This window comes from Taeniopygia guttata, chromosome 12, assembly GCF_048771995.1.
Source record: "Taeniopygia guttata chromosome 12, bTaeGut7.mat, whole genome shotgun sequence".
Taxonomy (NCBI): Eukaryota; Metazoa; Chordata; class Aves; order Passeriformes; family Estrildidae; genus Taeniopygia; species Taeniopygia guttata.
The window spans coordinates 19,000,433-19,016,705 of NC_133037.1; the positions used below are offsets into that span (position 1 = coordinate 19,000,433).

Consider the following 16,273-nt stretch of genomic DNA (forward strand, 5'->3'; position numbering starts at 1 on the left):
GAACACACTGCAATCCCCTGGAGAGGCTGGAAACGCACCAAGGTCAGGGCACAATGGAATATCCCACAAGTGATTGTCAAACTGGAACTGCAGGATGGAATTCAAACACTGGGAAGGCCACGTGTGGCCAAGGATCCTTCAGGGCTGGAAACTGAGACACACAACAAACAGAGGACAAGGAGAAACTGGGCAGTACTTACTCAGTGCATGGCCGAGGGCTCCGGGCTCCCTGCCCGTGCCCATGGGGCACTGCAGCTCCTGAGGTTCCACAGAGCAGCCAGGACCTGGCCCTGGCCAGGACAAATGGGGCCCTCCCCAGGCAGGGCTCAAGTGCCCTGGACAGGAGCTCCTGAGGCCACCTGGGCTCAGCTGGACACACAGCCCCATGGCCAGAAGGTCCCAAAGCTGCCAGCAGTGTCCCGGCCTGAACGGGTTTGGGCACTGCCCACCAGGGCCTCTGCAGTGCCTCCCTGTCTGCACATCTGGCTGCAGGAGTCACTGTCTCCCTGTCTGTCTGCACATCTGGCTGCAGGAGTCACTGTCTCCCCATCTGTCTGCACATCTGGCTGCAGGAGTCACTGTCTGCCTGTCTGTCTGCACATCTGGCTGTTGGATTCATTGCTCTTTAGTGACTCTAGAACTTTATTGCAGCAGCACACACCCATCCAAGCCGAGTGAGAAGGGGCCACAGACTCCACTCACCACCTCCTCCATCTGATCTTCAATTCCAGCCCCTCTGAAGGCAGAAATCCCACTGCCTCAGAGGGGCCAGGATACCACTGGAAGGAATTTCCTTAATTTCAAATATGAAGAGTTGAAGCTCTTGGATTGCATGAAATGAGAAACAAAGAGTTTTAAATGATTTATTTGATTTCTCCACATGATCACAGTTATAGTTTTACATCAATAGGGTCTGTTACTACTTACAAACAGAATGCATATTAAAATGAAAGCACTCCTTTCTTCCCCAGAGTTACAAAAGGGGTCTTGAGCCTCCCCAGAACAGAAGCTTCTTGTAAGCATGTTGATTTTTGAAGTCTTTAAAAGTCTGCATTCAAGACCTAATTCTAACAGTTTAATACAACTCAAAGCTGATTTAAGTTCCTAGCAGGAGATAGGCAACCTCAAAGTGACTGCAGACTTACAGTAATGCTAATTTACACACTATGTACAATTTAGAGAATTCTCTATTCCCCCTACTGGTCCCATTTCCACCACCCCCTTTTCTCTTTCCCAAATTGAATCTTGTTATTGGTTCCACTTTTCTTTGAAATATATACACGAGAATCCATTTTGCAGGCAAGAAGTGCGATGGTATTTTACAAGGGAACAGCAAAATGCATGCTTAACTGCAGAAAACACACAGCTTCATATGGAACAGCAAGTCAACATCTAGAGATTCAGTGTTTAAATATCTGCTGACTGTCTTTCAGCTCATTTTATCAAGAAACAAGAGGCTTCTGCTGCATGCAGTACATGATGGGAAAATCATTCTACACTTTATGTTAGACTTTTTTTTTTAGCAATACAAGACGCACATTATATTAGGATGAACTTTGATTTTTTGTTTTTTACATTGTTTTACATTTCATTCTTAACTTAGAAAAATAAAACCCCCAAATATATACTTGATTGTTGTCCCAGAAAAGATTTTTGTTGTTGTTGCCACATCTTCATTCTTTACGTTTCCCTTTCATTTGTTCAAATCAGCATTACTGCTTTGCCATATTGTTTAGGGGAAGAGAGAACCACGGCCACTCTGTGCAGTTTTGTACCAGTTAGTAATTGGCAATGGCATCTGAGAAAAAACCCTCTCCATACTAATCCTGTCTGCAGGCTGAAGAGTTAATTTTAATTCATTTTCTTAACCCCACACAATTTTAAGTGCTGGAATTCTCCTATTCTAGGCGTGACCCACACTGCTCTAAGCAACTGCTGATCAAGGATGGAGTCAGAGGTTTTACTACAACCTTAAACAAGCAGCAAAGGTCTGGAGACGTGCTGACACATTTGTTTGGTTGGAGTACACAGAAACAGACAGTCTAAGAAACAGAACATAACTAGGAAACAAAAAAGTCAAGTCCACTGTTTCTCCTCCTTGGCTTGAAAGAACAGTGTCCAAATCCTGTGCTCTCATGTGACCCGTTTTGGCTCCTAACCAGCCTCCAAATCTGTGATTTCACACTCCCTGCATGCCCAGGGCAGGCACAGCCCCCTCCACAGTGTCCACGGAACCATGTGGAAATGTTTCTGTGCATGCACGTTGGTGACATCTCCTCAACACTTTGGTTCACAAATACATTGATTGCACATGGAAAATCAGTGGGCAGGCATTGAACTGTAGCTCACTGTTTAAGAACAGAATATTTATATGTAACTCTAATTTAAATGAATGAAAGAGGTTTTTAAACATAAAGCAAATGTGGATCTAGGAGATTTGACATCTTGAGTGTTAATCAACACAGTGAGTCAGATTTTCCTCTCCACTGCTACTGCATATTTTGCCTTTATTCCATATACAGAATTTTACTTCCATTATGCCTCTGCATCTGAAACAAATGCAGACTCTGACACCCAGTGAAGAGGAGCTTTCTTACCTCTGTTTTAGTTAAAAAATGCAGTTTTTCAGAGATGTTTGCACCTAAATGGTTTTTTATCTTTTCTGGAACAACTTATAAATTACAGTTAGACTCTACTATTGGTACAGATGTATGAAGAAAAGTCTACATATTGAAATATGTTATCACTTTACTTCAACTAATATCAACAGTAACACTGATATATTTTGCAATTATACAATATGTAGAGTGTAGCCTCACACTAATAACATTAGATGACATGCAGACAGTTCTACTTTCCCTTATAAGGACAGTATATATTTGTTAAACTGCAAGGAACAGAGCCTCAGGGGACCCCGGCGAGCCCTCTTAAGGTAAGCCGCAGAATTTAGAATAGAATGATACAGAAAAATAATAATCGCTTGTTTTCTTTTCATGGAGATCATTCTGAGGAGAAGGAGCAGAAGGGGAAAACATATTGCACATGTGTGACACGAACGTGGACTGCTGGAAACAAAAGGCTAAACTCTAGATTGCTGTATTTGCTCTCTGTGGAGGTGAACAAAGTGCTCAGTTTGCAGCTTTGCTGGTATTGTGGTATCCATGGTGTGAAAGGGAAATATGACTGAACCTCTCCCATCCTCCCCACGCTAGAGATGCCATGAGCAAGCCAAAAGGACAAGTCACTCTGTTGCTCCCATGTCCTCCTGATTTGGGACACTTTTATTAGTTTGTTTTCTGTTACACAGAAACCCGACTGGCTGGAGCTGTGATTTCTTTTACCCATCTCTCACTGGAACTTTTTGCTCATCTTCTTCAAGGTTTGCTTTTAGGCTGGTACAGTTTTGCAGTTGTGATTCCTCTGTCTCTATTGTTTAGGTGTTAAGTCCTTGCAGTGGCTCAAAGTGCTGAAACTACAAAGTAGGCGCCATGGATAATTTTGTACAGGATTTTAGGATACAAATTGTAGAGAAATTTGCAAATTGTTTGGTTACAACACATAAGCAACAACAGCACAGCCTATTTTTATGTGATGTCTTGCAACTAATTGGACTATGGAAGTGAGGGTTTGAGCATAAACTCAGCCTGCTGAGTGCTGGGTGCTTCAAACTAACAAATGTGATGAGTAAAAATGGTAAAGCCACTTTGTTGCTAGCACATGGCTACATGGAATTACAGATTTTATTCTTTTTAATATATATATATATATAAATATATATATAAAAACCCTATACTAGATTCTAAAACAAACCTTCAAGTTTTAGAGCACTTCCACTGGAAACACTCTGGACTAGAATTCAGCTTCGCTGGGGGTAAAAATGAGCAATTATGGTAAACAGGAAGCAAAGTAGCTGAGAGGATGGAGGTTTGCCATTTTCATGTTTAAGATGAATGTTTTTGCAGTGTTTACATGCACCTGGCAGAACTTTTCCCGTGTGCTCGTTCAATCCGTATGCTTACAAAAGAAATGTGGATCATGTAAATTCACAGTTATCACAGCCTTTAAAGTGTCTAAGAACTTGTGTGACCAATGCTTGGAGGTGCCCCCAGTATGTGGGCACCCTCCATTGCTACGGAATAATTACTGCATCTTAATGAGTTTGCTTACCTGAAATAGCAGAGCAGCTCTAATACTGATTACGTATGATATCATCGTGTTAATAAAATAAGGATTTATACAAAGCAGTATTGGACTACAACATTTAAATGCTATGTTACTTGGCACATTTAGTAATGATTGCTTAGAAATCTTAACAAGTCCAGAGGACTTGTGATGAAAATATTGAAATGTTTGAAATTGGTTTCTAATGTTTAATGTTTTTGGTCTACTCTTTCATATGCTATTCATCTATTATACTGTCCTATCAAGTAAGTGGAATTCGTGTAAAGTCTATATTGCTAGTTTTGTGGACTGAAAAAATTTCTTTCCAAGCACAAATGTTAACTATACAGTATATATATATATATATATTTATATGTATATATTTATATTATATAAAGTTTACTTACGTACTTTCATCAACCATATCAGGTCTACTTATTTTTTTTGCCCATTGAGAATAAAAGAGCAAGAATGCAACACTTGGTTCTGTCTCACTTTTTTCCCTGTTTTTTTTCCATAGGCTAGCTTTTCATGATGCGTGTAAAATTGTCCAGGGGTTTGGTGTAAAAGGTAGCTTTCCTCAGATTCTGCAAGCAGCACGTTTTCAAGGCAAGGTTGGAAATAAGAACTAAGCAGATGGTGGTGAACATCTATCCAGTAGATAAGTAAAACCAGTATGGCCTGGGCTAACTGGAATGATTTTATTTAGTAACAACGAGCCTTTAAGCTCATTAAACGGCCTAGGTAAAAAGTGACGGTGTGGTTTTGTTGCGTCCTGTAAGTGCCTTTGCAGCTGGGTTTGGAACTAGAGTCAGGAGGAGGCCTTTGGGCCTAGACTATGGTGCTGATGCCGCTGTGTTTGGGCTTGGCGCTGGCGGCGGGCGGCGGGGGCGGCCCGTGGTGGTGCGGGCCGTGGTGCGGGCCGTGGTGCGGGGCGTGCGGCGCGTACGGGCCGTGCCCGTGCCCGTGCCCGTGCTGGTGGTACTGGTGCGGGTGCGGGTGCGGGTGCGGGTGCGGGGGGGGGTGGTAGTGGTGGTGGTGGTGGTAGGGCGGCGGGTTCTGGTGGCAGAACTGCGCGTGGTGCGGGTGCGGCGCTGCCGCCGCGCCCTCCGCGTGGTGCGGGGGCTGCGCGGCCGCCAGGCTCTGCGAGGGGGGCTTGCCCCTCTTGCTACCAAACAGGGACCCTAGGAGTGAGGAGGAGTTGGGCATAGTCTGGTGAGGGCGAGATGGACACTCTCGGGTTGATGTAGCTCTTCGGCGCATGTGAGGACTGCTAATGATGGACCCCTAAAAAGAAATTAATAGAAAATAAAAATTAAAAAAAAAAAATCTTGAAATGTTCAAAAAGGAAAAATAAATAAATAAAAAAAGAAAAACAAAAAGTTCACACTGACCCACAAACTCCTCCTTTAGGTTTCCCATGGGTGGATTATGTTAAGAGTTCTAGGGAAAATTTTATCTCCACCTTCCCTAAGTGGCCAATGGGGCATTTGTGCCCTTCTTAGGGGATGTTAAGCATTGAGCGATTTTCTCTCAGTACTTTGACATCAAGAGATATGACTTCAAATTAAAAAAAGTGTCATGGAAGAGTAACATGATATAAGACCTACGAGTGTGTTTTTAAAGAAAAAGTACATTTTTAAATACTGAAAAAAATACCATATTTGCTTTTATACCACAAAAAAAAAAAAAAAAAGTGCTACATTAAATGCAACCTAAATAGTTAAACATACAGCAGCAAATATTACAGTTCCAGCTCAGATTTTAAAATGGTATTTAAATCTTTATTTATAGCAGTTTTCCACTACCATACAGGACAGTGCTGCTTCTCAGGCCTACCTCTGCATTTTGTGTTAAAAGGAACCATACCATTTTTGTCACTAAGATTTCTATGTGCTTGTATTATTCTGACCTATGGTCCAACATTCTCTATTATTTAGCCTGGAATTTAGTTGCTGAAGTTTGGGGTTTGTATTTTTAAAGAGTTAAGGGACACAACAGTACTTAGGCAAAGTGTGCTAGATTTAAACTGTAATCTACCTAAAGCAAACACAAAAAAAAAAAAAAAAAAAGAGAAAAAAAAGAAAAAATCTGCAAGCTGAATTCAGAGACATGAACAGTATATATAAATGGTTTGAAGATGAATGAAATCTCATGAAATCCACATTGAATTCACCTATCTGAATAATTTTTTTATCCTCCCATGCCTTATCTGTGCAATTCCATGGTGTCATGACTGCATACATTTAGCAATTGAACTCGAAAATAAGCAATGGGGATGGTTGAGCATGACAGTCAATAGTTGTAGCTAAATATCAAACAGCAAGAACAGTGTATTTGGTAACAAAGAGCAAGTGGGCTTTGAAGCTGGGACCAGACTGAAATGGTGGCAAAAGGACACATCATATCCATTTAACCATGCTTGCAGGAACAAAGGGAACAAGGTTAGCTCAAACCAAAAATGGCATTGCTCTAAAACAAGCTGTCAGTGCTTTGTAAGCTGGAAGAATACAGAGTGAATAGCCTAGGCATGCATTTTATTTGTGGCAGGCAGGTTATATATATATAGATATATATATGTTAGAAGAAAAAAGAGCAAAAAAATATGTATGTATATAAAAGAAAGGTTTGAAATGCACATCATCACATCCAGCTAGACATCAGGAACTTCCTACTTACTTCCATATTGCTGTCTAGCGATCCTGCACTGCTGCGTCGCCCACGCTTGCCTGCCCAGGACATGCAACAGCAGAGATTAGAGACTGCGACACGACCGGCGCCAAGAGCTGCGGCCCCACAACCCCACAGCTTCAGGGCCAGCAGGGACAGCCACTCCCTGCTCCTGCCTGCGTTTCTGGGGGTTCTGTGCTCATTTGCAGGAGTGGTGGCATCTTTGGAAATCGGCTCACACGAGCGGGGTGTGATTTTTTTTTGGTAATTTGCACAATTCTTGAAGTAGGTGTGTTTGGGTTTAGTGCTGCGGTTGTGATGCTGAGCAGCAACGATTTTAAAGGGTTTAGTTTCCTGGAATCTAATTGGCCATGAAGGTTTTTTTTTCTTTAAACACTGAGCTAAAGTTGTGGGGTGGCATTAACTTAAATGCAAAATTTAATGTTGAAATATTCTGAACTTCATTGTGGGGCACCATGAGGGGCATCGGTTTTATCACCTCCTCAGTTTTATCACTTCATTGGTTTTATCACTTCATCGGTTTTATCATTTTATCAAATGTATAATTTCAATTTCAGCTTTGAACCTCAGTGGATTTCATACAATCTTCTATCATGAGGTTTAAAAAAAAAACTAAACTTAATTTTTGATCAGTAAATCTGGAATCTGTCTTAACATTATGGCTAGATTTTGTTTGTTTAGCTGTGCAGTGCTTTATCATTAAGCATGTTGGATTTGTACTCCAACAGTCTCAAATTGCAAAGACATTTGCCTAAACCCACACGTGAAACTCCAGAATGTTTGCCTTAAGAGCCAGAAGACCTCAATAGCTGTATAGGACACAGGATCCAAGATTTTCTTTTTCAATTCACAGCAGAGAAAATAGCATCTGGCTGCAGTGGAAATAGAGATTTTTAGAAGATAGCTTGTGGAGCTTTGCTTTGCAAAGTTTCAGAATACGTTCCTGGCAGGGTGTAGAAACAAAGCTGAGCTTTGAGGAGCCCTCCTGGTGCTCAGAGCTTCCCTAAAATCTGCAGGGCTTTAGAAACCATAGCTTTCTCAGCATTCTCTCCTTGCTTTTGTGCAAGGCCAAATATCAGTCTCCACCCTGCATTGGCATACTGCTGCCTTCAGAATCTTCTACTCTGAGAGGTGGTTTCAGGGGAGAATGTGAGGATTTCGCCATCACTGAACCAGTTAATGGTGTACCCTCCTCACAGACACCCCAAAAGCATCTGGGATCAGAACTAGGGAGCACTGGAACTGCTCATAGGGCAATTCAGACTACCCAAAGCATCAGGATGATAAAAAACTACCAGCTGCTGGATTTGTAAGTATAATGTTGACCTGGTTGGTCACAGGACACTGCCCTGAAACAAGTTTCTCTTAAGAGCTACAGTTCCAGGCTACTGGAACATTTTTCCCTCTTAAAAAGGGGAAACCCCCTCTGCAGTGACATTAAATTGAGAGGCAGGCATTTGTAGTCAAGGTGTTGTGTTTGACTTGTGAAATTCATCTGGATTTGGAACAATTCCCCTGGATGGGCTCTTTGTCAAAAGCTCACTGCTTCATCTCCTGCTGCAGTTTTAGCCTCAGCCAAACCAGAGCTGCTCTATCTTATGAGCCCCCCAAGAAAAACTGGGTTTGTTCATCCCTTATTTTGACTCCTGGACAGGCTTTGATATTTTTCTGCTCTGATAACAGGATTAGTACTGATTAACACTCCAACCACTCTTGCTTGCTGATGCAAACACACTGCGGCAGCCACCTCGGAACTTAGCAGTCAGGGTTGCAAATAAGACTGAGAGCTGACACGGGATATTAAACGTGGCCAAAAATGAAGGAGAACACAACAATCCAATGCCTTTTGCATATGGCAGGAGTCACAGTCTGATCAAATAACCATGGACACAGTAAATACGGACAGAGAGCGACAGATGGAATTTTGCTCAGAATAACTCCAGGGCAAAGTAGTACTTGCAAAGCCAAGAACAAACAGAAAAATCCTACTTAAAATGCCTGTAATTTCCCTCAGATAGGCACTATTGTTGTACAGAGGCTTCATTCATTTTCTTAAAAACAAACAGAACCCTATTCTGTGCTGACATGCAGTGTGGTGGGTTTACTCAGTAAACCCCTTGGAGCATTCCCCCTGCCAATGTGTGTTTATTCCAGACTGTTCCCTGGTCTTTGGGATAGTATCACATCCCAGAAATCCCTGGAGCTCCAGCTTTTACATGCATCTCAGGGAAATGGTGAGTCTCAACCAGAATTGCATCTAAACATGTTCTGGCAGGATAATTAGCAGCTCTGGTACAAAGCAAGGTGGTATTTATCAAATCTGAAGATTAGTTTTACTTAATATATTATGCTTACTTTAATTTTTTAAGGCTGTTAAAGTGGATTTGAATTTATAAAATTAAATTTCAATTAATTTAACTTTATCTGCAAGATATGAATATTCCTTGTAAGAAATATCTTGAACTTACACAAATGTATGTCCCATATATGAACATGCAGTATATGGGGCCAAGAATATTTCAAATTTATAGCAGAAATATGAAGTGATTACAAGATTTTTACAAACTTAACCATGCTAAAAGAATATTGAGCTTCATTAATAAAAGCCATTGCACCTTGCAGAATGGATGTGTGTTGTGCAGGACACATCACAGGATGTGTGGTGATCTTGCAGCTCAGGCTGCAGATCAGCTCAGTACATGGAAATATTTCTCACTGCTGCTCTGTAGTTCTTGAAGCTCTTCTGGGCCAGTGAAATAACTGACAGCTAAACACTGCATTGTGATTTGGCTTCTTGTGTCTTGGGGAAAAAAGCTTGGAAAAAAGTTCTAAGTTAAATTACTCTCTCCAATCACTAAATTCCTCCCACTTTTGAGGGGGAAAGTATTCTTTGTCACATTTTAATCTTGTTTCTGTGTGAAACAGGTACAATCTTAAAATCTGACACTGAAACAGAATTCTTTTAATCCTGGAAATACTTTTTGGTTTGGTTTGGTTTTGAAGTAATCTTTTTTTGGTCTGTGGCTGTTTTAGACAAGCCCAGCTCCCAATAATAGGAACCACTGTACCACCCTCACTTGGGCAGTACTACCTGGCTGTGCCAGTTGTGGAATACTGGGGCAAACAAGAAAAATGCAATTTTTAAACCAGTTCACTGAGTAAATATTATTCCCGCCTTATAGGTTAGGGATGTGGGAATAAAGTTTGAATTCCACTGTAAACTCAATGTAAAAAGTACTGGCTCCCCCATCAACTCAAAGTGGCTGTAATTCAAATTAAAGAACATAAAATCAGTCCAATGGGACTGTTTCTAGGAGAAACAGAATGGGAAACACAACCAGTCCAACCCTTCCTGCTCTGCTTTAGTGACTAAATCATTCTTCCTGTGGAACAGTGGCCATGAGGGGACATCACACTTTTCCCATCTTTCTGTAAACTCATAAAACTCAGCTTTACATGTATTAAAATTTGCCTGGCTTCTAATATTTTTATATAAATTAAGAATTTCAAAGCCTGGAAAAAATAAATTCAGTTCTTCCTGGACTATAGCTCAAGAATGTGCAATAAAAATGATATATTTCTCTTCAGAGAAAAATAAAGCTCTAAATATTTTGACATATTCGCATCTTGGAACACTTGGATGCCACATTGTGTTTTATATTCCATGGAAAGAACTGTCAATGCACAAGAACAACAGCATCTCTCAAATGAGGAGATCCTCAGCACACCCTTCCCACAGCTGGGAGTTGAGCTGTTGTGGCCAAGGCATGGAACCACTCAGGAAAGGATTCCTGATGGACAAATCCTGCTTTTCTGTGCATTCCCAGCTTAGGATGCAGAATCAGTCAGGGTATCAGCATTTGTTAGAGCTCAGAAGCTTTTGAATCTTCACTCAGAGAAATTTAGTCACTTTCCACAGCTTCCATTTACTGGGAAGTCTGGGGGACAGCAATGGATTGTTTTCCTAAATAGTTCTGCCAAGTACCTGTGCAGCCAAATGCTGTTCAGTCACATTTTCCTTCACTGAATAAACAGTTAAAATTTTGAGTTTGCAATGTTCGCTGGACATTTACCTGCCTTCCTGCATAATTATGCAACCAGACCATTTTCTCATGTTTTTTTGAATTATTTCTGATTCAATGTAGAAAGGGTGTCTCTAAAAATCCACTTTCCTACAGGCCCACACACTCCTGTTCCTCCTCCTTGATCACCCTATGTTTCATCCACAAAAGCATTTGAGGCAACCTAACTCAGGCCTGTTTTAGAGAAGCAATTTAATATGGCATAATCACTGAGGTGCAGTATCTTCCTAACTGAAAAAGATTTCTTTGCTTTTCTATGGATCACCTCTCCCACATTAAAAATAAAATTAGCCTCACATGCAAGCTATTCCCTGAGAGAAGGCAGGAACGCTTTGGATCATCTCCCTGAAGTCACTCCACCAAATAACAAAGCAAATAACAGGTTGGTCATTTCTCAAGTCAGTTGCACTGCACAAGACCAAACAGAAGCTCTCCATAATTCTCAGCTATTTCAAGTTAAAATTAAGTTTAGTTGGGTTTAACAAACTCATTGATAAACCCTGCAGTCTGTGAGTGATTTCTATTTTTTTGTCATGGAAAAAGGTTATTTTCAGTAGTAAGCATGCCAGTTATAGGCATGCCCAGTGAAATGTGTTTGTGATTACAAATGCTGGTTTGTTGAATTAAACCCATAATATGAATTCAAATACATGGCAATGTTTGAAAGAGAGGGATGAGTAATTCTGGTGGAATGAAAAAATTAATTAGAAATCACATTTAGGGGTGCAGATACCCACTGAACTCACATATTAACAATATGGTAGTTCTCATTCTAATGAAATAAAACCAAAACAACAGAAAAGGATGATGAAGTATCCTCAGATCTGAGAGATAAGAGTGTTGAAGACTAGGGCTTGATCTAAAATCCACTGGAACCAAGCAAGCACCAATTTTCAACTTCAATGTGATTTTGGATCAAGGGCCTAAGTCTTTTTAATGAAGCACATGGAGATGTGAGTATGAAAGCCTAAACAGAGAAGAAAAGAATTGAAAGAGCTCACTCTCTACATATTTGTATGCACATACATAAACCCACAAAACACAGGCTATCATTTCAGTTTACAACAATTTTATTTATTGCAGCATAGCTAAAATTTAGTTATCTTCTTTAGTTAAAAAAAAAAAAAAGAAAATGGGTAAGTAGTGTCTACTAGCAAAGATATACAGAATACTGAATTATGACTACACTGTACATCATCACTGCAATTGAAAGAACAAAGCAGAGTATGCAACACAACCTATGAACTAAAAACCAAATAATTAAAAAAAAGAAGAGTTTGTGCTATCGCTGGAAGTACTTTCTGAATAGTGGACATGGCGTTCATGTAAGAGCTCTTGTCAGTAACAGGAATCTTTAACACTGAAAGATTACATAGCTATGCCAGGTGTGAGGCAAACCATCAAATAAAAACATTCCCAACTTCCCCTGGCTTACTTTGGCTAAAAAAATCACACCACCACTGCTTTCCAGTCTTTAATCAGTTAATAAAACTTAAGACACATCAGTGGCTTTGCGGATTATATCAGCATTCTTGTCCACTAGAGCTTCTTTGTTCTATTGCCAAGAGTACTTCACAGCCACCTCTTTTTGCAAGAATTAGGAACTGTGTTACAGAACAAGAAAAGAGCATCAGGGGCACACTGATGTTACACAGCTCTAGGGAGAATGTAGTAGGGCTTCACTCCATTTCATTCATCCAGGTGGTGACACAGGTACACTTGAGCACAGTACAAAGAAAGCGCTCATTACACAGAGACCAGGAGCTTTCCTTCCCTTTCTAGGCCTACTCTATGAGGGGGGGAAAGCAAAGGAGATGAAAAGAAAGAAAGGAAAACTAAGTGAATTACTCCTAGCACAAGTCAGTCACTTCTGTTTTATTAAAAACTTACAAATTTTCCTCTGTCTTCACTGTCCTTTAAAAGTTTCTATAGCAACCTACAACGGCTTAAATGCTTAAATGCTTTCAAACAGTAGCCGCTTAACAGAACAAAGGTAAAAAAAAAACAAACAAAAAAAAAAAAAAAAAAAAAAAAACAGAAATTAACCGCGAGCCGGGGGTGGGGAGAAAGGAGCTATTCGGCAGTGTGAGACTCCACCAGTGCTATGTGTGGAGGGCACTGCGGAGGCAGCTGTGCATGCAGAGAGGCAGGAGGAGAGGCAGCGCTTACCTGCTTCGGACAGGTCCCGCAGGGAGGAGCTGAGCGCGCTCCGCTTCAGCCCCTCGCCCCCGGCGTAGCTGTCGTCCAGGCATGCCCGGGGCAGGGTCCCGTTGCCGGAGTCCTTCTTCAGGCTGGAGCACTGCGACATGCTGGGACGCACCACTCCCTTCTGCTTCTCCAGCTCGGCTGCAACACACACCGGGGTTTTTACATCGCTGTTGGCGGGGATGAAACCACCCAGAATGTCCCTGTGCCTGTAGGGAGCTTCACCCCTCTAGCCACAGCTGGATGTGCAGCACGGCCTCTTTTGGGAAAATGGGATAAAATTTCATCTGCAGATACTCACAGGACTACCAGCAAAACACATCGGTTTAGACCTGACTTCCTTACTGAGTACAGGAATTGCAACACGGAAATGAAGAAAAGTTCAATGAGGCTTATTGGACGGGCCATCATTGGGAATTTCTGTGTGAGATAAAATGCCCCTAGAATTCCTGCTGTAATTTGTGATGCAAATCACAGATCCATCTCTCCTCTGTCCACATTATCCCTAAAATTCTTACTGGAATTTATAGTACAAATCACAGATCCATCTTTCCTCTGACCACATTATCCCTAAAAATTCTTGCAGTAATTTATACTATGAATCACAGACCCAGCTCTCTTCTGTTCAAATTATCCCTAAAATTCTTACTGTAATTTATGCTACAAACCACAGACCCAGCTCTCCTCTGTCCATTGTTATTTGCAGCTTGTCCAAGATAAATTCCACTGCAGCTACACTGCAGTAAATAGGAGTCAATGAACTCAGCTGGAGCTTAAGGCATTATTGTTTTTTTCCTCCTTCTCAAGGCAAAGTCACAGAAAAACCCACATTATTCTGAACTTTTAAGGCATTTTAATGTGTTATACACTTACTCAGAATTTTCTTATTTTGACTAGCTGGAAAATGCTCCATTATATGTACCTTTGTACTTACACTCTATTCTGTGCTTTTCCATTTCTTGAACTTCTGCAATTGATTCCCTCAAATCATCTGTGAACTTCTTCCTGTCCTGAGGATTTGGTGCATTGAAATTTATGAGTACTTTGATATCTGCTCCTGGAACAGCTGACGTGAGCCGAATGCCATTGGGATAATCTGGAAAAAAAAGGCAAGAAAAACTAAGCTCTGATTATTACAATTACTTTTCTTTTAACAAAAATACCCACCAAAACGGAAAGCTTTTAGTAATATTACCACAGAGGATACAAAGTCAGAGAAATGGAAGCCTGACAGCACAAAATTAGAATAAAAATCCCTAAGGCACATTGGAAGGAACAGCTTAACTGTCAAATACTGAACAAATATTGAGAGATATCTTTATGTAGCTGCTACTCTTAAGGTACAATATGCAATATATAGAAAAAACAGCAGGAAAAAAAAAGCAAAAAGCTAAGGGGATAATTTTCCTTTCAAGAAGCAGGTCCCATGACCTACCTTACCCACTTGTAACCAAATTTTTGCTGAATGTAAAGCCTACTTGAAGACATTTCAAATGCAACAAATTGTCTTTTACTTTTAACTCACCATTTGCTGGAAGACAGACACACAAACAGGTACAGGTTTAGTATTTTCTATTGGACTGTGCTCCCTGTACATCCTACTTTCCTTTTTTTCTTTTAAATAAAATCAAAAGTGTCTGTGAAATCACATACTGAAGAAGTAAAAGGACTGATTTGTTTTTTTCACCCTTCTTTTGACCCATATTATGTACTTCTAATAATAAAAGGCAGATTTTTCTGGAAACTATCTTTACCTCTTTTCCAGGTGTACTTCTGAAATTTTAACAGCTGGTCAAAAATATCTCCTGGTTGGGACAGAAGGTTCATTTACAGAAACATACTCAGAATGAAAATATGTTCTGCTGTAGAAAACTAATCAGTTTTCCTTGAAGCACAGATCTGGAGCAATGGGTTGTCAGCAAACCTCAACGTGTGCATTTTAACACAACGTTTTATTTTACTCAGCTGCCTTCCCCTCCTGGTTTGCTACAGCTCTCAAATATTTACTTCAGTATTTAAGCCCAAGCTCAAGGGCTGCCATGTACTGAAACCTCCCTCCCTCCTTCAAGAGCCAGCAGATGAAGAGAGGCACTCCTCTCCCTCAAAGCCATGAGGCTTCAACAAGACTTCAACTACTGAGAAACCAGTCCATGTGCTTGGCTTTTTTAGGGTACCTTCACTTTGGCTTTTCTAGGGCACCTTCACTCCTAAATCAAAGCTGCAACTAGAAGTGAAGCAAATCCATTTACAATCCTCAGGGAAAACAGAGCGACTGCCCTGAGGCTCAAATGGTCCTGAGGCGAAGGAGGGAGAAAGGATTTGGGAGCTTGGCTGGGATTTGCTGTCAACACCTCACACAGAACAGCCAAAAGGTCCCAGTGCTAGGCAGGCTCAGGTGGGAACACTGGCACAGGGAATGCAGCAAACAGCTCTGCACCACTCCAGGGGAAAGAATAAAAATGTTTACAGTATCAAACAAGGAAACCTGGCATCCCCAAAGTCACTGGGGCTGCCCCCACATATGAGCCAAGAATGTCCGCATACCAAACACATATATCTTATCACCAGAGGTACTTCTCTGCACTGTACTGATCAAGTGTCAGGAAACCCTCACATCAGTATTACTTGGTTTCAGTCACACTCTCTCCTAAGTGATCTGCTCCCCCTTTATATTTTGTAGGTGATTTTGACTGAAAATGGAAAATATACTTCCCATATGGCCTATTTATTTACTAGAGATATGTGACATTGTTTTCCCTTTTGTAGCTCATCCATTCCTCAACATAATTAACTTCTATCATTAAAAGTCAATTTTTCTATTACTAGTGCCAGTAATTTGTTCAACCTCACCAGCAGCTAAACCAATATTTTGTTGCTTCTGCTTTAGCAACACTGACTTTTATTCCCTTGAAATCAGGGAATAGCTGCTCCACACAGTTATTGATGGCTCTGGACAAAACAGCCCAAAGCTTGCTGGGGACAGGGGAGATCCAGAATATTGAATTTTACAAATCAAAGGGGTCAAATACTTCACTTTCCCAACTGGAAAACTGTGCATCCCACCTGAGAGGCACCAATATTAGCAAACAGTCTGTTCACTGATTCACTGCAGTGAATTCAATTCAGAAGCCCTC

At 40.9% G+C, this 16,273-nt stretch overlaps 1 protein-coding gene across 19 annotated transcripts in view; it reads right to left on the reverse strand.

The window, feature by feature from the left end:
- Nucleotides 1-849: 849 nt before the first annotated feature.
- Nucleotides 850-16,273, reverse strand: part of IQSEC1 (IQ motif and Sec7 domain ArfGEF 1) — a 282,649-nt gene continuing 267,225 nt past the window's right edge. For 10 of the 19 annotated variants that reach the window (XM_072934947.1, XM_072934948.1, XM_072934945.1 and 7 more), the window contains 4 exons: nucleotides 14,062-14,235; nucleotides 13,104-13,280; nucleotides 6,841-6,890; nucleotides 850-5,448 (listed from right to left, as the gene is read on the reverse strand). In XM_072934947.1, coding sequence (XP_072791048.1) covers nucleotides 4,993-5,448; nucleotides 6,841-6,890; nucleotides 13,104-13,280; nucleotides 14,062-14,235 — 857 coding nt within the window. In that variant the 3' untranslated portion in view covers nucleotides 850-4,992. The remainder of the gene's footprint in view (nucleotides 5,449-6,840; nucleotides 6,891-13,103; nucleotides 13,281-14,061; nucleotides 14,236-16,273) is intronic. The other 9 variants (XM_072934951.1, XM_030282980.4, XM_072934953.1 and 6 more) reach the window with 4 other exon arrangements.